This window comes from Neofelis nebulosa, chromosome X (genome assembly GCF_028018385.1).
Source record: "Neofelis nebulosa isolate mNeoNeb1 chromosome X, mNeoNeb1.pri, whole genome shotgun sequence".
Taxonomy (NCBI): Eukaryota; Metazoa; Chordata; class Mammalia; order Carnivora; family Felidae; genus Neofelis; species Neofelis nebulosa.
Window position 1 is genome coordinate 41,090,895 of NC_080800.1, and position 27,198 is coordinate 41,118,092.

Below are 27,198 nucleotides of genomic sequence, written 5' to 3' on the forward strand. Positions count from 1 at the left end.
TTATGGAAATGCTTTATAAAAAGTGCCCCCACCCCCACCCCCGGACAGTCCTGTCGTCCCATGGTAAATCCATCCTATTCTATTTTTAAAAATTGCTTTGCAGCTATTAAATGAATCTTGGTGGCCTTCCCATTCGATCATTTTATTGGACACAGTGAAACTTCCTAAGTAAAAAAATAAAAAGACAACCTAGGAGGAGGTGATCCTGAAGTGACAGGCTTTGAAGCAGTGATTTCAGTGCTGAATTCCGAATCCATAGACTTCTCACCCATACGACTGGAAATCATTCCTCTGTTTCCCCGAAGCCCACAGCTGGAATCATCGCAACAGAAGTCCACCCCCAAATGTCCAAGCCGTCGGACGGTCACCCAGTAGCACGGGGGTCTCAAATTTTCAGTGCTTTAGACAGCAGATTCGGAGTTCCTCCAACGTATGTACACGCCCAGTCGTTTTCCACTGACCCTGGCAACTGGCAATTCCGTGTAACCTGTTTTAAAAGGCGGCCATCCGAAAGAGAAGACGGCCCCTGCCGGGTGCTCTGATGTGCATTTCGGGGCTTTTCAAAATGCGGCAGAAAAGTGGCTGCCTGTGTGCTCCATGTGGGCCATGGTTATAACCCTGCTTACAAAAATAAAACTAACATCAAAAGCTTTGGTTTTGCTTTTCACGATTGCTGCTAGCACTGGGTGACGAGACGTGTTAGTATATATATATATAAAAAAAAAGCTCTCCTTATGAAAATCGAAAGAGGGAAAAGGCGTTGATTTCTAGGTGTGGTTTTGAAAAAGATTGTCAAAGAGAAGAGCCCTACTTGCTTTTCCTAGTGAGAGACTAGCAGAGCTTTCTAGAGTATGTCTCTGCGTATTGTCCTTATTGGGTTTTAGAAAGGGGAAGGTCTCTTCAGCTACTATGAAAGCACATTCAGATTAGAAAGCTTGTTTCTAACTCTTGGCCACTAGGTTCCTTCGACTGACTGCGTCGGAGCGCACAGCACCGGACATGGGCGGGGCCAGAGTTTCACTTAAAAACCAATGTAAGAGATCAGAAGTCAGCGATACCACTTTCATAGCATGTGACAGACTCGCTCCTACACGAACTCATCTTCAGAATCAACATCAAGAGGCAGGCGCGAAACGTGAAACGTGTCAAGTTCCCCATTTTTCCAAAGTGGAACGGGAAGTCACATGCTTATTGGATCAGCAAGCTGACCTTCCAGAAGCCCTGGTTCCAGATTCCATCTTACAACAGATGGCACGGTCGGCTTTGTGATGTGCCTCTTAGGACTCACAGTGGGGACCAAGCTAGGTGTCTGAGAGGATGATCCCCCCCCCCACATTGGCCCCGCCACCAGTCTCCCCTAAGGGCATCAGCGGTGTTTCTACCTTTAGAAATCATCCTGTTCGTATTGAATATCTGACATGGTGACATTAACTGCCCCTGTGGACAAAGAAAGGGGGAGGGAGAGATGACTGGGGGTGGGAGGATGTCATGAAACAGCCCTCTACTTTGGAAGGAGATCGCCCTAGACTGAAATATGCATGGACAGCTCAGCTAACGCTTTTCACGTTTTCCAGAGAGACTTCATTTGTCAACCAAACCACAGAGGGCATTTTCGGGGCCGGAGAACACAGCCTGAAAGCTCCTTGCAGTCTGCTTGATGAGACATTTGATGTCGCAGTGTGGTTTTCGGCTGCAAGGTGTCAGTGCTGTTTGGCCGCCCCAGGGAGTACCCTGGATGGGCAGAGACTGTGTAGTCACGTACGCGCTCTTCCTAGATTGGCTTCCTAGGAGGAAACGCAGCCTCGTTTAAAGTCCAAATTGCCCTCCAGAGGAGACAAAGTTCAGGTTGCCTTGTAGTGCTCGAAAAGAGTATTAAAAGGGACAGCCGGGCTTCATGCCTCCCCTCTGGCAACGCCGGTGCCTCGTGAGCGTGAGCGCGAAGGGGTCACAAGCTTCCACTAACCGCAGGCCCAACCTCTACCCTGAGGTCTCCAGCATGGATGCAGGCAAGTGGGGGGGGGGGGCGGGGCAAGCTGAGTGTGGCCAGAAAGAAAGCTGACTTGGCCGCAAAGGGGACCCCGTTTAGTCACACGTTGAGTGGAACAGCCAGCTTCTCCAAAACCTTCCACTTGACAGTTGGCTGCTAGGTTAAGACCGAACCCCTTTTCTTTCCACAAGCGGGCGCAAAGAGGACAGGTGTTGCATCCTGCCCCCCCCCCCGCCCGAATACATCCCCTCACATCACCCTTCTCTCCCTTTCACGCACTAAGGTTTTCAAATGTGACGCTATCAGTTGTACTTTAGGGAGAAAGTTCTGGAGTTCTGCCAAGAGTGTCTACACGAAACTCTTTTTTTTTTTTTTAATTTTTTTTTTTTCAACGTTTTTTATTTATTTTTGGGACAGAGAGAGACAGAGCATGAACGGGGAAGGGGCAGAGAGAGAGGGAGACACAGAATCGGAAACAGGCTCCAGGCTCCAAGCCATCAGCCCAGAGCCTGACGCGGGGCTCGAACTCACGGACCGCGAGATCGTGACCTGGCTGAAGTCGGACGCTTAACCGACTGCGCCACCCAGGCGCCCCTACACGAAACTCTTTGACGGCCATCAAGGCTGGGTTACTGGTCAACCCTCAGGGTGGTCCACGTGACTTGCAACTAAAGGAAACTTAATTTGCTAGGCCATCCTTTAAGGTTCCAAATAGGGTCCACTGCAAGGTCTAGGCTACAAGGCTCGCAACTCTGGTTGTGCATTAGAATCCCTGAAGATCCTAAACAAAGCACGGAAGCCAGGCCCCACTCCAAGCCTCCCGAATATGAATCTCTGAGAATAGGGCCCTTGCACTGGTATTTAAAAAACAAACAAACAAACAAAAAAACTAGCCAGGTAATCCTAATGGGCAGCCATGGTTGAGAACTTGTGTGCTAGAATTATCCAGCTCTGCTGAACTGTCAACCCCCCACCCCCAACCTGGAACAAATATGTTTATAAGATGTTAAACGTGTTAAAAAGATGTGAAATTGGATGCACTCAGCCATTTCAACCTGATTTAGGCCAGGCTGGCTGCAGATAGTTGGCCTTGCGTTAGATGGTTTCTGGGCTTCGTGGCACGCACTTTCCCCCACTCAGCATAGGCGTAGTACTTCCAGAAACACGGAAGCGTTTCAATGAATGGACTCATTTCCCAGGACCTCTAGTAAGGTCAGGATTATTCCCCACATCTTGCAAACAAAAATTAGAACCATAGGTCAGTGACTTACTCCTATCCACTGAATAAAAAAATCCAACCAAGTAACTACAACCCTAGCAAAATTTTGGTCTTGGCAAATCTCCACTTGCTTATATTTAAGTAGGTCCAAATAAAAGGTTTGCAGTCAAGACTACAAGACCCTTTTGGGGAAAACAACAATCTGTGGATCGACGTAGGCCTCGGATGGAGAACTCTGGTTATTTTTCCTCCTTGATTTCTTATTAAGTTGCTGAAAGCTTCCTGGAAAACCATTAATGACAACATAGCCTTGACGTTAATTAAGACGGGGGGGGGGGGGTCCCTAAACAGCCAGGGTGGCTATTTTCATGAACCATATCAGGGTTTTTCTGGTAGTTTCTTTCCTCCAAAATTAAACAAGTAAGCAACATAAGAGATAAACAAGGCTTTATAAAGACCCAACCAAAGAGCCGGCCAGCCCATCCATCTCTGCAAATACCCAACATACACACAAGCCTCACCTTTATAGGCTTGACTGGTCATTACTGAGAGAACTCCACCGAATAAAACTTGTGCTGGTTCTGGGCACGGGCACATATGCACATCTCCAGCCTGGCAAGCTGCTCTCTGCACTCTGACACAACACCCACGACACAACGACCTCCCATCCAGGGGCTCTCTAAAAAAGCGGTTTCTCTGGCTGTGGCTCGTAGGTCTTCTTAAGTCCTTCACTAGCCTAGGTAATTCTGAGCCTCATGGGGTTAGATATGTGGTTTAGCTTGTTTTTCAAGCTTACAAATCCCACGGGTGCCCCTGATAAAGTCAAAATGGACTTTAGGGAAGACAGAAAGGAAAGGGAGGGGGGGAATAAAAAGCATCTAATTATATTATATCGAACCATATGAAACTGCCATTTGTTTTTTTCTTTTTAATGGTTCAATATCAGCAATTTCATATGGCTCAACCTAGTAATAGTTTTTGCCTGGTTTACACAAACTATCACAAACTATGCTGTCTGCCACAATAAGAAAAATGCCCACATTTTATGAAAGCATTTTTTTTTTGGAAGAAATCGGGTTTTCAAATAACCTAAATTTCAAACCACGCTCACCCATTCAGCTGGTGCAAGCCTCCCCGGATACCAAGAGGACGATCCTTCTTTACATGGCACTCAAGTGTCAAGACATCCGGAGACTTAACCTTACAGTACACAGAACGTTCCACCAGACTGAATAATGCTTAATTTTCTAGGGACTTGCCTCTAATTTCTCACGTGGCCGCTGAAATCTCATGCATTTGTTGGCTCAAGGTTTGGAATTCTACTCGGGTCTTTAGAACAGTATCCTGTATTTCGTTTTTGCAGTTAACTTTGTTCGCAGTGTGATTCCCACCCCCGCCCCCCAATACTAGCCTACTGCCTCCTAGGCTTCTTTTTGCTTTCTCGTCCCCAGATAAAAGCATCCCAACCAATTTCGGTGTTGTTCCTAAACCCACAGTAGGTATCTCGGCCCTCGGAATCATTTGCCAGGTAGTCAGCTTGTACGGTGGCCCTGAAGAATTGACTGATTTTTCGTCATCAGTTTCTAACCAGTTTCTGCTGTTCCCAGATTAATGTGAAAAACCCACCAGTGTAACACGATTTTTCCCTTTGGTTTTGCTTTTGGTAGCTTCTTCTGGATGGAGGCTTCCAGAGAAGGAATTCTAATTCTTTCCCCATGTCGAAATGTTCACAGATAGATTTCCATTCTTCAGTCTAGAGGAAACCCGGGTTGCAAAAAGAGTCCAGAAGCCTGACGTGAGGTCGCAGTCCCGCAGCCCTCGGTGCCAGAAGCGCCTGCGGCGACTGCTTCTTCGTGAGTTCCGTCCCATTTACCACCTGCTTCCTGTCATCCTTGGAGGTCCGGTCTCAGCTGCCTTCCTTCTCGATCATTCTTCCAGCCTGCTCTCCTCCACCTTGCTATTCCTGCAGCCAGCCAGGCTTGCACTGCTGTGTACGGATCTGAAGCCTCTCCTGGGGGGACTCCAACCCCCCCACACCCGCCCCACACCTTGTTCAGATACTGCAGGTGAATGAGTTAGACCATTAAAGCATGCTATTTGTTTGTTTGTTTGTTTGTTTAACTCTGAACAGCACACTACTATGTGAAAAAGTGGGAATAGGTCTGCATCTGTCTTGATTTAGAGACATTTTAGCCCCACCATCTTGGGTTAAATTGTAAAGGTTATTAAGATAGCTTCAGACCCCAATAAAACAGAAGCGTTAGTTCCACTCAGTCAGTGCCCCGCCTCAAACAACCCTGGGGCTTGCAGCCGTCCTCACCCTGCAGGTGGGCCGCCCCTCATCGCTGCAGGCTCTGGGGTGGGGGGAGGGGGGAGTCACGCGTTGTCCTCCAGGGGGAACACTAGGCGCGTGCCCCGGCTCGAAACCGGCTGGTCTCCCATCCCCAGGGCTCGGTCCAGCACCTCCTCGGAGCTGCTCTTGGTTCTCCGACTGCCCTCGAGGCTCGTGGAGGCCGTGTGGGAGCCTGAGGAGCCGTTTGCAGTCACTGTGCTGTCCCCGTAGGTCAAGGTGAGGTCGCCCTCGGTCAGGATGAAGTCGGAGTCTTCCTCTCTCAGTGGCTCCTGGTTCTGAAAAGTGCAACGAACGACAACAACAAATGGGAGACCGGCATCTTCCGAGGGCTGGGGCCAACCCCCGACCTCAGCTCCTCGTCTGAAAACCCGGGCCCGTGAAACTTGCCTGCCCGGAGCCTCTGGTGTGCATGAAGGTTGCAAACTGTAGCGTGCTATTCAAGGCAAGGTGCTGCTGCCGGAAACCAAGCCTTTGAACCCCAGGAAGCAGTTCTGATTTCAAATGCCTGACAGCTGAGGTTAGTGACACAAGGGGAGAAAGGGAGGCCAACTGGGGCTTTCAGGTTCCCAGCCCACAAGGGAAGGCAGGGCAAGGTCACTGGGTGAACTTACAGATAGGTTTCAGGGCCCCTCTTCCCTGGGCAGGAGGCCCCATAAACCACCCTGAACCCACCTGATTTACATCTGAGCCGCTCTTTGTCCCAGTGAGTGATTGAGGGAAGGAGTCAAAGCATAATTACGATATCCTTCCTGTCCCCACAGAAAACCCCCCTGATGGGAAATATCCTGTCTGCACAGAAAACCCCCCTGATGGGAAGCCCTGCGGCACAGATGCGGCGCGGGGCATCCAGAAGGAGGGTCTGTTTTCTCAAACAATCTGTTTTGTGCCTGCCGGGAAGGTCAGGGAAGGGCTCATTTGATCCTTAGCCCTCCCTGCCTGTGAAGGGCGGGAACACTCCTGTCACAGAGAAGAAAGCCTGGGCTAAGACAACCTCGGAAATGTGCCCGAGGTTTGCCCAGCTGGTGGGAAGCAGAGTTAGGATTTATGCTGGTCGGACCCAGGTAAAGGATGTGAAAAAATCACCCCATCGGGAGGAGGATGGACAAAAGCCACAGTGAGAGTAAAAAAAAAAAAACCAGGCAAGGCGGAGCAAGGCAGGCGTTCGTTCTAGCCGAGTGGCAGCCTCCGCAAATGACCAGACCGTGGGGGAGAGCTCAGGCAGCAGCCCGGGGTCAGACACAAACCTTTCACCCTCTAATGGGTTTAACCAGCAAAACAAGGGGCGGTTCGCTCCCCTGCCGTCCCCACTGCACACAGGGTCAAACGCTGCGAGCGCCTCTCTTGAATGGCAAACACGGTTTTAAAATGCGCCGGCACATCGCTCTTGCTCTCCTATCTGCCATCTGTTCTTCAAAAGGCACCTGCATCCTCTACGTGGCAGGGTGTCCTCGGGGCAGGACGCGGGAACCTGCCTCCCTGACAGCCTCCTGCTCCCTCCTCCCCTGTCTGCACCAGTCACGCTGCTGCCCAAGGCCAAGGGCAGATTCTCCCCAACCATGCCTGAATTCCCATCTAGGTGAGAAACCGGCACAGCACGAGACCGTGTCCTCTCAGCACGCTTCCTCGCTTCCTCGAGATGCTTAAGTCACAGGAGGTGCCAGAGGAGTACCTATTCAATGCCCCTGCCTAGGAAGGGCTTGTGGGTCTGCCTAGCTCCTTGTCCTGTCCCAGCCTGTCTGGGTGGACTCGCTGGTAACAAGCTCGAGCTTGTTTTCTGCATTGCTTCTCAGTGATGACGGCTGCTCCGCGCTCCACAACATGACTCCACTTAGCCAATGCTCCCCGGCTTTTTTGGATAGGCAAGCCCACGCCTCCTCTCGCTTGCTGCCTCAGACCCTCACGGAATGACGCAGGGCGCACACGTGCAACTAAATAACAATCCTGCACTCAGGCAGAGCGTTCATTCCAAAACTCACTCCAAACTCCCGAGATTCCCGCTCTCCACCAGTGTTGAGAAAGGCCTGAAATTCGATCTGTCCTGTGATAGTTTTCTTAACAACAAATGAGATCACGTTCCCTGGTTTAGCGCGCTCCGTGTCTCCGTTCGCAGGCGGTGTCTGCAAATGGGGCCACGCCCTCTACAGCAGCGCAGAGGAGGCCCCCAGACGCCAGCCCTTGGGTGACCCTCGCTGACCCCTGGCAGGGGAAAGCAGGGCTGAAATTCACCGGCAGGAGGAAACGGGACTGGATGTTGACCCATTCCATTACGAAACTCACAAGCCCGGACAAAGAGTACCCAAGGAAAGGTCATTCCGAAACAAGGACCTAGTAAAACCCAGTGGAGAGGGATTTCCAAGTCAGAGCCTCCAATTCTAGATGACAAGATCAACAAAAGTTTTGTTAAGCTGGAGGCTTGTAATAATTATGTAACGGGCTGTCCACTGAAGGCTGCTAGGAAAATGCCGTGGAATAACCTTGCAAACGCGCGTGTTGCAGGAACGTGGGCTTTTGAAATAACCAGAAGTCACACTTTCCTGAATGGAAGAACACGGTTTCCTAGGTGCATGCAAACAGTGAATAATGAACATCTTCAAGATCTCCCAAATAAACTGGAAGTCCAAACGCCCTCTAGGTGATGGGTGAGGTCAACAGTGCGTCAAACAGCCACAAGAACTGCCCAGCCCAAGACCCTCACCAGGCTCAAAAGCCTGCAGGGAGCCCCTCCACTCTCTCACCTGTGGCTTCCTCAATTAATTTTTCAAAGACCCTTTGCTCCTCCTCTCTCAACAATAGCAACCCTCACGGTGTCTGGAGCAGACGGAGACCCTGGTAGGGACCCCCAGCCCAAAGCAGCAGTGGCAGTATGGAGGGATTCTTGCTTATTGCCCAGCTACAGTGTCTATTTTCCCCTCCGTACCATCTGAATGCAACGGTTTCCAAGCCCACTGCCCTCCCCCGTTACCTGATCAGGACCCTTCTCGCTCAGACCTGGGCTTTGCATTCTGCTTTCTCAACACTAATCAAGTAAATTGCAGGTTATTTACTAATACTCTGAAACCTGCATTAGGGTCACAGCTCTGTCAATTAGCAATCCTGGGACCTTGGCAGTTTCTTCCTCTGTAAGATGGTAGTATCTGCCTATTTACGGTATGGCCGAGAGAGCCATTTGTGAGCTGGAAAGCTCTACATAAATATAAGGAGTTCTTTTCTCCCGGGGTATAATGGTTATGTAGGAGGGTGGAGGAGAGAGAGAGGAAGAAGGGCCTTTCCCCTCTCCTCCAGTCCTTCTATGGAGGTAGGTTCTTGCTTTCTCCACAACCCCTCTGCCCAGCAACCCCCGTGAAGAGATCACGGGTCAGCCCCAGAGCTCCGATGTCCACCGGTGTGGATATTCTTTTCGTACTGTGCTGAGTCTGAATCTGAAAACGGAAAGGACCTAACCATATCAACATAAAGAAATCATTTGCGAAAGGAATCTTCACGTTTGCTAAACACTTTGTGGTTCACCATATGTTTCCATACCTTAGCCTTTAATCTCACAGCCAAGCCCAGACGACGAGGCCCACTTTACAGACAAGAAAACTAAGGCTGCTAAGAACACTTAAATGGCCTCAGGGCTTGGATTTGAATGTAGCTGTTCTGTTTCCAAATCCAGAATTCCTACACCCTGGCTGCAGACACCGCAGGGCCCCGCAGGTACAAGGTACCTGGTACAGGTACAGGTACAAGGTTTCTCCGTTACTGTGCAAAATACATAAACATACGTTAACTTGGCCATTTCTAATCATCTTATTTAGAAAAGCAAAACTTGTGGGTTTGGAGGCTTGCGTGCAACACATTTCCTCTTCCTGAGGAAGACACTACCCTGGCTCCGTGATCAGGAACACAACCCTGACGTGTTGTACTTACGTCGTATACCTGGGGACTGGTCAGACACCGAGCGAGCAGGCCACACCAGGCGGGCAGCGTGGTGGTTAAGGGGGGGCCGGTGTGTGTGAGGATGGGCTTCAAGTAACTTTGAAAAGAGGATTAAGGAAAATGCCTGCAAAGAGAACACACACCCAACGAAACATGTTTAGAAATCCCAAAGAGTAGGGGCGCCTGAGTGGCTCAGTCGGTTAAGCGTCCAACTTCGGCTCGGGTCATGATCCCACGGTCTGTGAGTTCAAGCCCCGGTGTCGGGCTCTGGGCTGACAGCTCAGAACCTGGAGCCTGCTTCGGCCCCAATGGCAACCACCAATCTGTTCGCTGTTATCTGTGAATCTGGGTTTTATTCTGTTTTGTTTTGGTTTTTAGACTCCACATGTAAGTGAAATCATGTATCGTGGAGCATTTGTCTTTGTCTGATTTATTTCACTTAGCACGATAGCTTCAAGGTCAATCCATGTTGTCACAAATGGCAAGATTTCATTCTTTTTAATGGCTGAGTAGTATTCCACTGCATGTGTGTGTATGTGTGTCTTCCTGTTTATTTATTCTTTCTTTCTTTATTTTTTCTTCCTATTTATTGATGTATAAACTTTAGTCAGAGGTTTTTAACCCCCTCCTGTGAAAGACGGTACATTTAATTCATTTATACTCCAGCTTTTCTTTAAAAAAATTTTTTTTTATGTTTATTTATTTTTGAGACCGAGAGAAACAGAGCATGAGCAGGGGAGGGGCAGAGAGCGAGGAAGACACAGAATCCCCGGCAGGCTCCAGGTTCTGAACTGTCAGCACAGAGCCCGATGCGGAGCTTGAACTCACGAACCGTGAGATCATGACCTGAGCCGAAGTTGGACGCTTAACCGACTGAGCCACCCAGGCGCCCCTATACTCTGGCTTTTCCATTTTTTCCTGATTTTTATTATACTTAATTTTATACTATAGACACGTAACATTTGCATTCTATTCTTTTTTTTTTTAATTTTTTTTTCAATGTTTTTTATTTATTTTTGGGACAGAGAGAGACAGAGCATGAACGGGGGAGGGGCAGAGAGAGAGGGAGACACAGAATCGGAAACAGGCTCCAGGCTCCGAGCCGTCAGCCCAGAGCCCGACGCGGGGCTCGAACTCACGGACCGCGAGATCGTGACCTGGCTGAAGTCGGATGCTTAACCGACTGCGCCACCCAGGCGCCCCTGCATTCTATTCTATAAGTCAGAAGTAAAGCTTCTGTGCTTTGTCTACAGATTGAGTCTAAATGTTAAAAGCCAGTAACTAGCATTGGTAATATTATTTAACGAATACTGTTCGCTAGTAACCCAGCAGAGTGGTTAGAACACTATTAAAGGAAATGTGATACAATGTCATTTAAACTTTGTTCCTGAGAAGAGAACATGAGCTAAATACAGGCTCTTCTTTGAATTTCCTTTTGATCTTGTACATTTCTTGTGGGTTATAACAAATCGTTTCTTCTTCAATGTTGTCTCCTTAGCTGGGTCTGATTTTGATTGTGTTTGATCCTTATGTTGTTGGTGGTTTTTTCCCCCCTTCTACTAGAGTCTGCACAGTGCCAAACTTTTGTGAATTCCTGGGTGTCTGAAAGCCACCTGTCTTTTTTTTTCTAGGCTCAGAGTTTTTTCTTTTCATCCTAGAACTCTGGCAATGCTAGATGGTATTCTAACATTCAAGTTTGCTGATGCCACATTGGGTTCTTCTCTTTATTTTTATTTAATTAATTAATTTTAATGCTTATTTTTGAGAGAGAGAGAGAGAAAGAGAGAAAGACAGACAGACAAAGTGTGAGTGGGAAAGGGGCAGCGAGAGAGGAAGACACAGAAGCCAAAGCAGGCTCCAGGTTCTGAACTGTTAGCATGGAACCCGATGTGGGGCTTGGACCCACAAACTGTGACATCATGACCTGAACCGAAGTCGGATGCTTAACTGACTGAGCCGCTCAGGTGCCCCTGGTTCGTTCTCTTTAGAGGATTCCAGTTTTTCTCTTTGGAAGCCTTGAAGAGCCCCGCTTTTCCTCCTTAGTTTTGGAATGTTCTTTCATTCTTTCTTTGCTTCTTTTTTTCCTCCATGGTCTCTTGTCTTCTCCTTTCATATTCTGTTCAAGGACTGTGGACCTTCTGGCTGTAACCTCACTGTCTTGCAACCCTTTCTTGCACATCTCTGACTTTGTGCTTGAATTCTTACAGATTCTCTTCCTCAACTTCATCTTCCAGATCAACAGTTTGGTCTCCACCATGTAATTAAACTATCCATTACATTTTGGGGTTCATTTCAGAAACTTTAATTTCTAAGAGCTTCTTCTCATCTGAGTGCTTCTTTTTCTTTTTAATTTTTTTAATGTTTGTTTATTTTTGAGAGCGAGTGAGCGAGCAAGTGAGGGAGTGGGAGGGGCAGAGAGAGAGGGAGAGAGGAAGACACAGAATCTGAAGCAGGCTCCGGGCTCTGAGCTGTCAGCACAGAGCCCAATGCGGGGCTCGAACCCATGAACCACGAGATCATGACCTGAGCAGAAGTCAGACACTTAACCTACTGAGCCACTCAGGTGCGCTGAGTGCTTTTCCTAATAACCCGTTCTTACATCGTGACTGGAAAAGCCTCTCGACTCCAAGGCTTTTATTAGAACAATTAAAAAAATAGGGGTGCCTGGGTGGCTCAGTTGGTTAAGTGTCTGGCTCTTGATTTGGGCTCAGATCACGATCTCACGGTTGGTGGGTTCAAGCCCTGCTTCGGGCTCTGCGCTGACAGCTTGGAGCCTGCTTGGGATTCTCTCTCTGCCCCTTCCCAGCTTGCGTTCTCTCTCTCTCAAAAATAAATAAACAAACATTAAAAAAATTTTAAAAAGAAAAATTAAAAAATAAATATCTGGTAGGGTGCCTGGCTGGCTCAGTCGGTAGGGCATGCAACTCTTGATCTCAGGGTCATGAGTTTGAGCCCTGCATTGGGCATAGAGTTTACTTGGTGAGAAAATATACATATGGAAGTACACACACACACACACACACACACACACACACACGGAATTAATTACTTTGGCGTGCCCCCCTCCCATGTCTTTACTCAGTTTCTCAGTTCATCAAGCAGGTGCGGAAGTCTACCACTCCAAAGTTGGATGGTGGGGAGGTTACTCTAGGGAGAAAAATCTTCGGTGGCCTCAAGATCTGTTTCTCTACCAATCCCTCCCCAGGCAGTAGCTCTCCTTTCTTTAGAGAGCTATGGCCCGAGGAGAAAATTAACAGCTATCAGCCGATCTGCTGGCACAGAAAGTACTGGTCAAGACTCGAAGACAGATGGAGTCGGAGCAGAGAAAACTACAGCTTTGGTCTTGCAAGCAGTCACGAATATCTCTTCTGTGATTTCCAGGAGCCCCAGGAGAGCTGTATGTGCGCACCGAGCCTCTCCTCTTACATCGGAAGGCCATCGATTCCATTTTCAGGCTTGTTCCGGGAAGGAGGTACCACGCTTCCTCTTGCCGGCTTGTGGGGACCATTCCCGCCCAGCTGGATCCTCTTCTGTTGTAGCCAAAGCCAAGTCTTCTCATTTAATCATCTCTGGAGCTATAGAATGAATCGTGGGCACCTTCCTGGTATAATTCCTCAGACGCTTTCCGTTCTTGGTCTCCCACCTCCAAACTAAACAAGTAGAAATCCCAGTCACTAAACTTTACATTCAGAGACTTCAGAGATCACTCCTGTTGCCCTGCAAAGAGTCAGTTTCTTCCGCACTCAGCTTCACTGAAGTACGACTGACAAACACTGAACACATGAAAGGTGTACAAGATGTTTAGATATGTGTATATTGTGAAATGATTGCTACAATCAAGCTAATTAACATATCCATCACTTCACATGTTACCATCTTTCTGGCTATGTGTGGTGCAAACGCTTAAGATCTACCCTCTCAGAAAATGTTAAAATTTCCAGCATACGATACAGTGTTAGTAACACTCAAGTTGTTGCCATTATCTTCATTACTGTGAATAGTGTTGCTGTGAACATGGGAGTGCGGATTTCTAATTTTTTGAGGAACCTCCATACTGTTTTTCCACCGTGGGTGCACCAATTTACATCCCATCGACAGTGTAGAAGGGTCTCCTTTTCTCCACATCCTCCCAACTTGGCTTGTTATTTTTTTCCCATTTTGATAACAGCCATCCTAACAGATGTGAGGAGAGATCTCATTGTGGTTTTGATATGCATTTCCCTGGTGATGAGTGATGTTGAGCAACTTTTCACATATCTGTTGGCCAAGTGTATGTCTTCTTTGGAAAAATGTCTATTCAGGTCCTTTGCCCCTCTTTGAATTGGGGTATTTGGATTTTGGCTGTTGAGTTATAGGAACTCCTTATATATTTTGAATATTAACCCCTTATCAGATACATGGATTGCAAATATTTTCTTCCATTATACAGGTTGTCTTCTCATACTATGGATGGTTTCCCATGCTGTGCAGAAATCTTCTCGTTTGATGTAGTCCCATTTGTCTATTTTTGCTTCTGCTGCCTACGCTTGTGGAGTAAAGTCCAAAAACGCACTGTCAAGACCAATGTCAAGGAGCTTTCCCCTGTGTTTTTTTGTTCTAGGAGTGTTATGGTTCCAGGTCTTGCACTTAAGTCTTTAAACATTTTGAGTTCCTTTTTGTGAGTGGTGCAAGATAAGTTCCAGTTTCATTCTATTGCATGTGGATATCCAGTTTTCCTGACACCATTTATCAAGGAGACTGCCCCTTCCCTATTACATATTCTCAGCGCCTTGGTTGAAGATTAGTCGATCCAATATGTGAGGGTATGTTTCTGGGCTCCCTCTTCTGTTCCACTGGTCTGTAGATCTGTTTTTATTTTTTAACGTTCATTTATTTTGGAGAGAGAGAAAGAGTGCGAGTGGGGAGGAGCAGAGAGAGAGAGGGAGACACAGAATCTAGGCTCCAGGCTCTGAGTTGTCAGTACAGAGCTCGGCATGGGGCTCAAACTCACAGACCAGGAAATCATGACCTGAGCCGTAGTTGGATGCTTAACCGACTGAGCCACCCAGGTGCCCCTGTATATCTGTTTTAATGCTAATACCATTTTGATTACAATGCCTTTGTAATATAATTTGAAATCACGAAGTGTGGCACCTCAGCTCCGTTCATTTTGCCCTAGATTGCGTTAGCTATTCACAGTATTTTGTGGTTCCATACAAAGTTTAGGATTGTTTCTTATTTTCTGTGGAAAACAAAAACACCATTAGAATTTTGATAGAGATTTCATTGAATCCATAGATTGCTTTGTGTAGTATGGATATGTTAACAATATTAATTCTTCTAATCTATGAACACAGATATCTTTCCATGTATTTGTGTCCTCTTCAATTTCTTTCATCAATGTTTTTCAGTTTTCACTATATAGATATTCACCTACCTGGTTAAATTTATTCCTAAGTGGTTTACTGTTTTTGACGGTATCATAAGGAGACTCTTTTCTTAATATCTTTTTTGGATAGCTCATTGTCAGTGTATAGAAATGCAACTTATTAGTTTTAAAACAGTTTTCTGGTGGAGTCTTTAGGGGTTTCTATATATAAGATCATGTGATCTGCAGAGATAATTTTAATTCTTCCCTTCTCATTTGGAGGCCTTTTCTTTCTTTTTCTTGCCTAATTGCTCTGGCTAGGACTTCTAATACTGTATTGAATAGAAGTGGCAAGAGTGGGTGTCCTTGCCTTGTTCTGGATCTTAGAGGAAAAGTTTTCAGCTTTTTGCCCTTGAGTATGATGTTGGCTGTGGGCTTGTCATATAATGGACTTTATTATGCTGACATACATTCCATCTGTATCTACTTTGTTGAGAGTTTATTTTTTATCATGAAAGGCTGTTGGATTTTGTCAAGAGATGCTTTTTCTGCATCTATTGAGACCATATAATTTTATTTTTTATTTTGTTAATGTGGTGTATGTATCACATTTATCAATTTGCTTATGTTGGACCACCCTTGCATCCCAGGGATAAATCTCACTTGGTGTATGATCCTTTTAATGTGCCACTGAATTCAGTTTGTTAGTGTTTTTTTAATGTTTATTTATTTGAGAGAGAGAGAGAGAGCGTGAGTGGGGATGGGAGAGGGAGGGAGAGAGAGAGGGGAAGGGGGGGAGAGAGAGAGAGACAGAGAGACAGAGAGAGAAAGGGAGAGAATATACCTGAACTGTGAGATCATGACCTGAGCGGAAATCAAGAATCTGACACTTAACCCACCAAGCTACCCAGGTGCCCTAGTTTGTTAGTATTTTGTTGGGGATTTTTACATCTATGCTCATCAGGGAGACTGGCCTGTAAATTTCTTTTCTTGTAGTGTCCTTGGGCTTTGATATCAGGGCAATGCTGGCCTCATAAAATGAAGTTGGGAGTGTCCCCAACTTTTCAATTTTTTGGAAGAGTTTGAGAAGGTATTAATTTTTTGAATGTTTGGTGGAATTCACCAATGAAGCCAACTTTATTATGGTGACATACATTCCATCTATATCTAATTTGTTGAAAGTTCTTCTTTCTTTTATCATGAAAGGAGGTTGGATCTTGGAAGCTTTTATTTGTTGGGAGGTGTTTGATTACTGATTCGATCTCCTGCATGTTACTGGGCTATTCAGATTTTCTATTTCTTCTTCATTCAGTCTTGGTTAAGCTGTAGGTTTCTAGAAACTTATCCATTTTTTTCTAGGTTATCCAATTTTTAGTGTATAATTGTTCATAGGAGTCTCTTACGACTCCTTGTATTTATGTGCTATCAGTTGTCATGTTTCCTCTTCCATTTCTGATTTTTATTTATTTATTTTTATTTATTTTTCTCTTAGTCTAACAAAAGGTTTGTCAATTCTGTTTATCTTTTCAGTAAAATAACTCTTACTTTCATTGATCTTCTCTATTGATTTTCTAGTCTCTATTTCTGCTCTGACCTTTGTTATTTCCTTCCTTCTGGTAACTTCTGGCTTACTTTCTCCTTCTTTTTCTAGTTCCTTGAGGAGTTAGTTTGTTTAGTTGAGATCTTTCTTTCTCCTTAATGTAGGCTTTTATCACTATAAGCTTCCCTCTTACAACTGCTTTCACTGCATCCCATAAGTCATATGTCTGTTAGGTCCGTTTAGTCTACAATGTAGTTCAAGTCCAATGTTTCCGTACTGATTTTATGTCTGAACAATCTACCCATTGTTGAAAGTGCAGGACTAAATGCCCCTAAGAATCAATTTCTTATCACGTTCGCAGTTTGTCACTCTTCTGTGAACTCTCTCCAATTTTCCCCACGTCCTTTCCAAGCCCAGGGAGTAACATGCATTCTGAATCATGATGTAGATAAAGTACATATGGCTTTTTAAAATCCCTGGTGTTCTATTTCAGTTAATAGCAAACAACATAATTTGTACCACTGTTTCCACTGAGAGCAGCTACAAGAGCTAGGCAAAAGATAAAAACATAAAATAAAACACAACCAAATCGGCTGCTTAATGGCATCAGATAGATGCCATGGCAGTGAAGAGGGCCAGAATCTGGTGGAAGAAATCCAAGAGGTGAGCCTGGTACTTGGGGAGCCACATTTCCCCAAAAGGCACCTGAGAAGCTGAGTAGAGCATCTGACAGACTGACAAAGATAGAGTGAATCTGACAAAAACTGGAGTCCTATCCTTCTGAGGAAGACTATGGAAACACCTTAGGCTCTGCATTAGAACCTTAGGGAAAAAAAGGCCACCAGAAAACAGACTAGTCCTCACAGGAATTGATTCCCGGCTTCAAATCACCTTTACTCCTGACTGGGTTACAGTGACCTGGAACTGCTAATGCCCTTGCCTAGCCACTGACCAGATGTAAGTTCATCAGCTCTGAAGGATGACATCCTCCTCAAGAGCATCTCAAATGATCTCTACACTTTTTTGTTGCCCATGTCCATCACTCAGTAAAAAAAAAAAAATAGATGTGCAGAAGATAAACAATAAAGTTTCTAGAAGATAAGAGAGGAAACTGGCTTCGTGACTTTGGGGTAGAGAAAGATTTTCACAACAGGACACGAAAACTACTAACCGGAAAAGATCAATAAATTGGATGAAGGCCTTTTGTTTATCAAAAGATTCTATTTAGAAGTGAAAAGGCAAGTCACAAGGAGAGATTTTTGTATCACATATAATTAGCAAAGTACTCACATCCAGAATACCTAAGGAATGCTTACAAAATGGTAAGGAAAAGGTAGGCAACCGAAAAGAAAAATGGGCAAGAGACTTGAACAGGTGCTTCATAAAGGAACACACCAAATGGCCAGTAAATATATGGAAAGATGGTCAACCTTATTAGTCATCAGATAAATGCAAATTAAAACTATAATAAAATACCAATATAAACTCAATAGAATTGCTAAAATTACCAAGACTGACAACACCAACAGTCAGTGGGGATGTGGAGCGACTAGAACTCTCATACCCTAGAGGTGAGTGTGTAACGTGGTACTACCATTTTGTAAAACTGTTTGGCACTATCTTTTAAAGTTGAACCAATGCATGTCCTATTACCCAGCCATTTCACTCCTGGGTATATTCCCAACAAAAAAATATATGTATACGTGCACCAGAAGACATGGACAAAAATGCTCATAAACAGTATTCTTTTTTGAGATGGGGGGGAGGGGCAGAGGGAGAGGGAGAGAATCCCAAGCAGGTTCCATGTCAGCCTGACGCGGGGCTCGATCTCATGAACTATGAGTTCATGACCTGAGCCAGAATCAAGAGTCAGACGCTTAGCCGAATGAGCCACCCAGGCGCCCCCGTAGCTGTATTTTTCATACTAGCTCTAAACTAGAAACAATCTACGTGTTCATCAACTATCAATGGTAAGTAAATGGCGGTATACTCATACAGTGAAATACGATACGGCAATGAAAACAGGTGAACTAGAGCTACACGTGACAACATGGATGAGTCAGTCACACAAATGATGTCAAGCGAAATAAACCAGACACTAGGATATATATATTCTGCAGTCCCATTCATACAGAGTTCAAGAATTTTTTTTATGTTTTCCAAGACTGTATGTGAACCACCTACCCATTAGATCATGATGTCAAGTTAAACTATGAGAATGAACTTTCGGGTTTTTAAGTTCCACCTGAGGCCCAAGTGAATCTCCTAGTGTGGAGTTGGCCATGCAGGTGGCCCATAGAAGTGACCTTCCCCACACGGATAAAGTGCTCAGGTTCTGCTTTCCTTCCTGACCGTGGCGCCTTTCATCGTGTGATTTTAACTGATTCACCTACACAGGCTTATTTCCCTTGGTCATAAGAGCCACACCCAAGTCTACCAGGCTGTGGGGTAGCTACCCTAATGATGTACTAATGATTCCTCTTGGCCAGAGAGATGTTTGCCGGGACTACCTATGGTTGAACGATCATTGCCTGTGGCCCAAGAGAGGCATGACTACACCTTATAGCACGCACACAGCCTTCCTTACTCGTCAGAAGTTGTTCACGGATGACTCAACAAGAGAATTTCATCACCGCTGTTTCACGAGTACAGGGAGGTCACTGAAAAGGATACTTGTGGTCAAAGCTGTACCACAGCCTGAAGAGCCACGCACTCTCCTGCTTCGTCCGGTTCCCTCTGGCAGAATCCGGACCATCCTAGGAACAGACAAGAGGACAGACGCTTAGTTGGAGAAAAGGGAATGAAATGGGGTGTGGGGAGGGGGGCGGAGGCTTCTTTTTTAACCGTAAGTTTTAGAGATTTTGAGCTCAGAGTCAAACATCCTATATCACCAAAGTTTTAGATACACTAGGAGGTAATGCCTTTTTTAAAATTTAAATTCAAGTTAGTTAACATATAGTAGAGTATTGGTTTCAGGTAGAATTTAGTGATTCATCACTTACATATAACGCCCAGTACTCATCACAAGTGCCCTCCTTCATGCCCATTGCCCATCTAGCCCATCCTAACCTCTCACCAAACCCAATGCATTACCATCACCTGGAACGCTGCAGCTCTTGTCGAGGAGACTCGGGTAGGTCCCAAGAGGGACCATTACAAAGAGTAAAGCAAAGGAAAGCTTTCTTTCTGAAGACAAACTAACAAAAGGTCTTCAGAGAGCTCTGCCTGCCGTCCACAAGGAAGATAAAGGGACCTTGAATGCAAGAAACTAAGAGACACCTTGTAGCCCTGAAATGTTACGAGTTGTAAGTTCCGAGCAAATATCAGGTCCGACTTTGTAACAGGGGTGCCTAACAACTTCTCGTTCTGAGAGATGGTGCCAGAAGCAGGACTAGGTACAGGAAGAATGTGGATAAATCCAGATATGGTGGCTTTGGAGAAACCAGGGGAAGTGTCTGCCCACAGACAAAGCGGGGACCTGCTCTCTCACCATGCCCCCTCCCCAAACCTGCATTCCCACGGGAGGGTTTACACCCCATGTCTTCAGCGCAACATCCTTTCGTATGGTCACCTTCTCCCACTGACAACACCTTGCCGGGGCGATCCCTATTCATCCTTCAGGGCTGGGTACAAGGCTGGCTTCTCTGAGAAATGTTTCAAAGGCAACACAGCAGTCCAAGGGATATACGTAATGAGTGTCACAGGCTTCCTCAACCAACTATGGGGGTCCAAATCCTAATTCTACCCCTGGCTGTGCCATTGTCTTGTTGTGTGACCCTGTTGTATGATTACTACTGTAGCATTAGCGAACATCTATTTCTTGTCACATAATTATCAGGTTTTTTTTTTGTTTTTTTTTTTTGGCGACACAGGGCTGTTGATTGTACTTATTATGTTGGGCATGAGATCTGCAGCATGTATTTATCTATTAGCTGCAGATCTGTCCGCTTAACCATCCCCCCAATTGTCTCATCCCAAACTCCTGGTCATTCCCATTCTACCCTCTGTCCTTGCAAGTTACACATGGGATTTATTCTTAAACTTTGCATTGACCTTACTAAGAGAGAAGCCCCTTGAAGAAAATACCGCTGGCTCTCCTTATCACCAATTTTCAGGGATATAACAATGAGTGTATTTTTTTTCTGCATACATTAAGCACCTACTGTGTGCCAGGCACCATGATGGGTACTGGAGACAAAAAGGAATGATGTTAGCACTTGCCCCTCAAGGAGCACGTTTCCGGGGTGGGGGTGGGGCAGGGAGAGCAGGGGAAGACAGACAGATATGTATACAGTGACAAGTGCGATGAAGAAAAAGAAAGCAGATTAAAGAACTGAGTTCTTACTGTTAAAAGATAGAAAAGTTTAAACTTAAGGTCAGTAGAGTAGTGAGAACAGCTTATGGTTTTTTTCAGAGGAAGAGCAGCACACTGCCCCCCTCCCCCGCAAAGATTTCTATCTCCGAATCCCTGGAGCCTGTATGTTATGATACCCGGCAAAAGGGGCTTTGTAGATGGACTTGCAGTTTTCTAGGAGGCCCAGTGCAATCACACAGGTCCTTAAAAATAGACAAAGAGGGCAAACGAGAGAGTTGCGGTGGAAGAAGGGGCAGGAAGGATTCGAAGTGTGACAGGGACGCACCCTGCTGTTGCTGACTTTGAAGACAGAGGGGGCCACAGAGCAGGAAATGCACGTGCTTCCAGGAGATGAGCTTGACCCTGGGCCAATGGTCAGCAAGGAAATAGGGCTGTAGTCCTATAACCACACGGAACTGAATTCTGCCAGTAATCTGAATGAGTTTGGCAGGGGGTTCTTGCCCAGAGCCCAACCCCACCCAACGCCTTCATTTTGGCCTTGAAATGGAGAAACCAGCGGAGACTGTTGGTTGAAGCCACTGGATCCGTTACGGTGGCTCTAGAAATCTAATGCAGAACAAAAGAGTAAAATAAGTGATATGACCCAGTTTGGGCCTTTTTCATGTCCCTGGGATGGTGGGGCCAATGCTTCTCTGAAGGGGGTCTAACAGGTTCAGGTTCAGTGGGTCTAGACGGGTCCTGACAGTCTGCATTTTTACAAGCTCTCTGATGATGCCCAGGCTTCTGGTCCATGGGGACACTCGGGGCGGCAAGGACAGATCTACTGATCTCACATCTGGCAGTCGCCACTCTTACCCTTCACCACATTGTCACCACACCCTTAAGGATGCGGATTCATGTGTCCCCTTTGCAGATGTATCCCCAGAGCCTGAAAGAATGCCTGAAATAGAACAGGTGCTCAGTACACATTTGTCAAATGAGTGAATTAATGTTAATTGTGAACTTCTAGGAAAAAAAAAAAAAAAAGAATAGCCAAAAGGGAAATTAGGGACCAAGGGAGGCAATCAGAACAAAAAGAAAAGCGTGGTGGGGGTAGGGGAGTCAAAGAGTAGGAATTTGAAGAAAAAAAAAAAAAAGGCACTACAGCAACTGTTTTGAAATCAAAGATTTAAGTGACTGGGTATCAGATTTCAGCCTGGAGGAAAGCTGGAGAAGGACCCAGAAGAGTTATAGGTCAATAACAGCTGATTTTCTGCTCGAGGGTGTGCACGCACCTGCACGGTGCTGTCCTTTCCTCCACATTCCATTAATATCCTGCTTGTGATCTTGCCCTGCTGAGATGAGAAAGCCAGGATAAATTCAGAGTCAAAGTGCTCCTAGCTACTCCAAAGCGGCCCCATCGACCAGTGCTCTTCTGTAAACTTGGGGAAGGAAGTGAATGGTTTGTCTGCGCGTCCGGCCAACGGCCAACGTCAATCTCAGCTCTGTCTGGCAGGAACAGCTCCCCCCTTCAATGGGGTGAGGGGCCACCCCCAGGCCCAGGCAGCTTGCCTCCAGCTGGGCTTGTTTTTGTTTTGGTTGCAAAGTCACCAAGACCTCCGGAGAAACAAAGCAACTGAGGTTTTTGTTTTGTTTTGTTCTAATGAGTCAAACTTGCCAGGGAGGTGAAGCCGAAGTCTGCCCACGATATTCTTATGCTTCCCTCACAGAAAAGCCAAAAGTCCTAGCCAGAAGCCCCTTTCCCTCGCTCACATGAGCTAACATTCTGGGCTTCTAGATCCAGTGAGGAAAACCGCACTGTCATAACAAATTCGCTCCTGTCAGATGTCACTTTCCTGTTTGTTTTTCAGAAGATCATTTGGAACATGCGGTGAAGAAAGCTGCCCTTTCTTTGCTAATGGGGAACAAACATCTGGACTTCCCCCACTTAGGATTTCAGTTTCATGACATCACTGAGCGTGTGACCTGGATCCCTTTCAGGGGAAACTGCAAGAACCCAGGATTTCACCCAAAAATGAGGGAGCCCATTTATTTCTCTGTTTTCCTGTTGCTCGTGACCACTGAGTGCTCCCAGCCCTGCTGTTAGCGCCTCGCTGGACCGAGAAGGTCAGGCCAGGAGGACTGAGAGAGATAAGGCCCTTGAGGTACTTAAAGTCACCTTTAAGAAAGTGCCCCGGGAAACCAAACTTGAAGTTCGCCTTTTCCCCCCCTAGTCTGACAGCAATCTTGAAAGACTTTCAAAATGCCAGTGGAACTCATTTTGACGGCCCTCTGCATGACCGTGTGAGAGGCTTGGGAGGAGGGAGGTCAAGGGGCTGATGTGACAGCAGATCCTGGTTAGAGGCGGCCAACGGGTGCCACTGGGAGTTCAGCAGAAGTCACCAGCGCCTGCCCATTCGCAATTGGCCCAAAGGGCCCTCCAGGGAGCCATCGGGAACACTGATGACCCCTCCGGACCCATCTAGGGAGGCTCCTGAAACTCACCCCGCCTGGGGCAGGGTGCATTATCTTAGCTGTCACTGCATGGGCTGAATGCAGTGCCAGAACGCTTAGCACTTGGGACCCACAGCTTTCTCAAACATTTCCATGGAGAAGTGACACGCCAGTTTGTTTCTAAGTCTCGTTACAAGCCCAGGGTTGCCATGTGAATTTCTTATGAGATGAACAGTAGGTTCCGCCACATGAAACCAACCAAACCATTTCAGGTGCTTCCTTTCAGACATGCTTAAATCCAGAGGCAGGGGCAATTAAAACAACAACAACAACAACAACAACAACAACAACAACAGCAAAAGGGCTGGGAAAGTTTGACTCATCTGGAACTGACAAGCTGAAATCTCTCCAAACCCTGGCTATCCAGCTGGAACTGGCCTGTTTTTCTCACAAAATTCATCTTGACCAGCCGCGGTCCTGGAGAGGAGGCTTTGGAATAGGGCAGTCATATCCCACCAGAGCCATTATTTTCCATTGAGTGAAATAAAGACGCTTCACCCAGGGTTTTCTTATAGTGAGTTTCAAGATCTCACTAAGGGTTATACACTAAAGTTTATTTATTTATTTTTGAGGCGGGGGGAGCAGTGCGGGGGAGAGAGGGAGTCACAGAATCCGAAGCAGATTCCAGGCTCTGAGCTGTCAGCACAGAGCCTAACGCGGGGCGCAAACTCACAAACCGTGAGATCATGACCTGAGCCGAAGTCGGACGCTCAACTGACTGAGCCACCCGGGCGCCCCTAAGTGTTATACTCTAAATTAGCTTCTAGGTGCACAAGTCCCGAACGCTTGTTTTCCAAACTCCTCAATCAAAACTAGAGTCCAATGGCAACGTTTCACAAAGAATTTCTCATTGAAACTTCAAGCTCCCAACACAACGGCCAGTTCTAATAGAATCTCTTCTGAAGATGTCCAGGTCTTTCAGAGGTCGTGGTTTTGTGTCCCTGAAGGAGCATCACCACCAAGATGTGACCACCCCTGAGAAGGAGATCCGAAAAAGCCATAGCGGCACCTCCCGGCCCGGCACAGCACAACACTTTGCAACACTTGCTAAATCTGGTGTGCAGGATGGAGCCGTTTAGAAGGTCCCCTGGAATCTTCAATATGTAGCCTGGATTTAGGATTCGGTGCAATTCCAAGCTGACTGGAAAAGAGGGAAATACCCGCTGTGGCTTCACGCACAACACACACAAGGGGTTGGGAACCTTGCCGGCGGTACTGTTAACTCCTGCCGTCCCCCCATCTGCCCATCAAATAGCCACCGAGAACACCCCACCCCACCCCCCACCCTCATTGCCAGGCACTGTGCTCAGCGCTGGAGATTCCATCCCAAATAAAAGACTTCCTGATGCCTAAGTCCAAGTAATAGCATTTTGTAACAAATGTCTGCTCCTGTCATATAACCCTTCTTCCCCCAACCTTGCCTGCCCGGGAAATGCCAGCCTCGGGAAGGGGCGAACCTGGACACACGACAAGGGTGTCGCAGCAGCTCAGAATCACGTCTGCCCCTTTGCTGACGCTCCTCCCATAAAGAGGTGACAGTCCCTCTCCCCTCCCCCTTGAATCTGGGCTGGCTCGAGCAGCTCACTGTGACCGCCAGAAAGTCACAGATGTGACACCGGGAGACATCCAGGGTCAGGAATGGCCACGTAGCTTCCACCTTGCCTGCTGGGACACTGGCTCTCGGAACCCTGAGCCATCGCGTAAGAAGTCCGATACCCCGAGGCCACGTGGCGGAGCCAGGCGCAGGCATTCCGGCCGGCTGCCCTAGTCTTTGGGGTTCTCCCAGCCCAGGTGCCAGATACAGGAGTGAATGAGTCTTTGGATGATGCCAGCCCCCAGCTTTCTACTCGGAGCAAGGGCAAGCAGCCCGTATTCTGCCCTTTCCGACTTCCTGACCTCGAGAATCCATGAGCCAGAGGATCTGCTGCTCACTTTCCTACGCCTGGTGCGGTTTGTTATATGCCGCAACAGTAACCGGAGCAGATTCTCTGCAGCAGCGGGGACGACTCTTCCCTGCCGGTCACACTCGATGCTGCCACGGGGCTCCTCTGCTGGCAGCCTCAACAGCTGCCCTCCCTGGCACTCTGTCCCAGGCCGTCCCGGCTGGCACCACCCCGCCTGAGCCTTAACCATTATGACCTTCAGCCCCTACGGTGGGAGGTGGGGGGTATGAGTCTTGTTCTCTGCCCTTAGCGGGCTCGAGGGGAACTCAGTTCTAGAGGATTCCAGGCCCTGGAGGAACAGGACGGCCTGTGATCAGCCACATCCTTCCTCTCTACCTCAGATTCCCTACACTGGAGAGTCAGACCCCAGCCCTCTCCTTCCCCTGTGTGGGCACCACTGACAGATTCTGACCCAGCGATGGCGAGCCCACCACCAGTGTACTCAAATACCCATGCTCGGAAAGTAGGCAGTCAGGGACTTAGCTTGGCTGGCCTACCCCTCAATATGTTGTTTAAGAACGTTGACTCCACGGTCAAGTCCCGCCTTCATGACTTTCTAATTCTCCAACTGTAGACGACTCACTTAGACTCTCAAACTCCAGCTTCTAATCTGTAAAATGGGGATAACAGTACCTACCTCATGAGGTTGTTATCATGCTCACAGTGAGGGAATCCATGTAAAGACGCCTGGCATGTAATAAATGCTCAATAAATTGTAGCTATTTAAAAAAAAGTTTACTTATTTTGAGAGATAGAGCAAACATGCATGTGTAAGCAGGGGAAAGGCAGAGAGAGAGGGAGAGATAACATGAGCAGGGGAGGGGCGCAGAGACAGGGAGAGAGAGAATCCCAAGCAGGCTCTGCGCTGTCAGCACAGAGCCCAACGCAGGGCTAGAACCCATGAACCGTGAGATCATGACCCGAGCTCAAGCCGAGCTGGACGCTCAACCGACTGAGCCACCCAGGCGCCCCAACTTTAGCTGTTTTTAACAATGTCTTCCCCTGGAAGGAGCATCTCTTTTTTCAACTTTTTTTTTTTTTTTTTTTTTATTTATTTTTGGGACAGAGAGACAGAGCATGAACGGGGGAGGGGCAGAGAGAGAAAGAGACACAGAATCGGAAACAGGCTCCAGGCTCCAAGCCATCAGCCCAGAGCCCGACGCGGGGCTCGAACTCACGGACCGCGAGATCGTGACCTGGCTGAAGTCGGACGCTTAACCGACTGCGCCACCCAGGCGCCCCGTGGAAGGAGCATCTCTTGTGACTTACCCCTTGTAAGACTTGAAAGCTGTCGTTGTTGGGTGGTGGGTCTTGATCTGGGTCAACACCGACTCTAGAAGTCGCCAGGGAGAAAGACAAGGAGAAAAACGGAGAGTGTTAGCTTGGACCGTGGCGGCCATGCTGGTGGCAAGTAGCCAAGAGGGCTGACCATCTCCCGGAAGCGGAAGGAGTAGTTAGCTAAAAGAAGAGGAAGGCCGCCATGCAAAAGTCGTGAGAAAGAGGTCACGTACCATGCCAGAGCCCAGGGGGCAGAAGAGGCAAGAAGTCCCGTGTGCTCACACCCTATCCTGGTCTCTGGGGAACGGCACCAGATGGTCCGAGTTATCCGAGGGGGGATCCCACTGCCCCCCACCTTTTCCTTTCTGCTGCTTCCTCCCCTCTGCCCTGACCTTTGAATTCCCCAAACATCTGGTACAGGATGTTTCACATGTCCAGGGCAGTGTTGGAGGAATTCATAGTGAACACCTAGACGCCACCGTTGATATTTTGCTGGAGGTTCTTTATCGCATATCTAGCCATGTCTCTATCGGCTGTCTAATTTTTCAGAGGCATTCAAATAAAGTTGTAGCCGTCCGTACACGTCGCCTCAATACCCGAGCGTGCACATCATTAACGTTTTGTCCTGGTGGCCCCCGCGTCCTCCTGCAGCAGAGACGACCTGAGAACCGGCACATTCGAGATCAACAACTGAAGGCAGACGGAAAAGGCCAAGTGGTGAGATCCGCTCACAGTGAATCCCATGCGCCTACTGGGGTTGAGTTGCCCTGCACCTTCCTCACTTGGAGGCAGAAAGCTGTGATGC

The 27,198-nt window shown here is 47.2% G+C and overlaps 1 protein-coding gene across 3 annotated transcripts in view; it reads right to left on the reverse strand.

Annotated features, from left to right (window-relative positions):
- Positions 1–4,272: 4,272 nt before the first annotated feature.
- Positions 4,273–27,198, reverse strand: part of SLC9A7 (solute carrier family 9 member A7) — a 133,998-nt gene continuing 111,072 nt past the window's right edge. For 2 of the 3 annotated variants that reach the window (XM_058713961.1, XM_058713962.1), the window contains 4 exons: positions 26,385–26,448; positions 19,038–19,120; positions 9,469–9,574; positions 4,273–5,834 (listed from right to left, as the gene is read on the reverse strand). In XM_058713961.1, the coding sequence (XP_058569944.1) occupies positions 5,583–5,834; positions 9,469–9,574; positions 19,038–19,120; positions 26,385–26,448 (505 nt within the window). In that variant the 3' untranslated portion in view covers positions 4,273–5,582. Of the gene's footprint in view, positions 5,835–9,468; positions 9,575–11,252; positions 14,699–18,951; positions 19,121–26,384; positions 26,449–27,198 lie in introns of those variants that run through there. The other variant, XR_009257223.1, reaches the window with a different exon arrangement.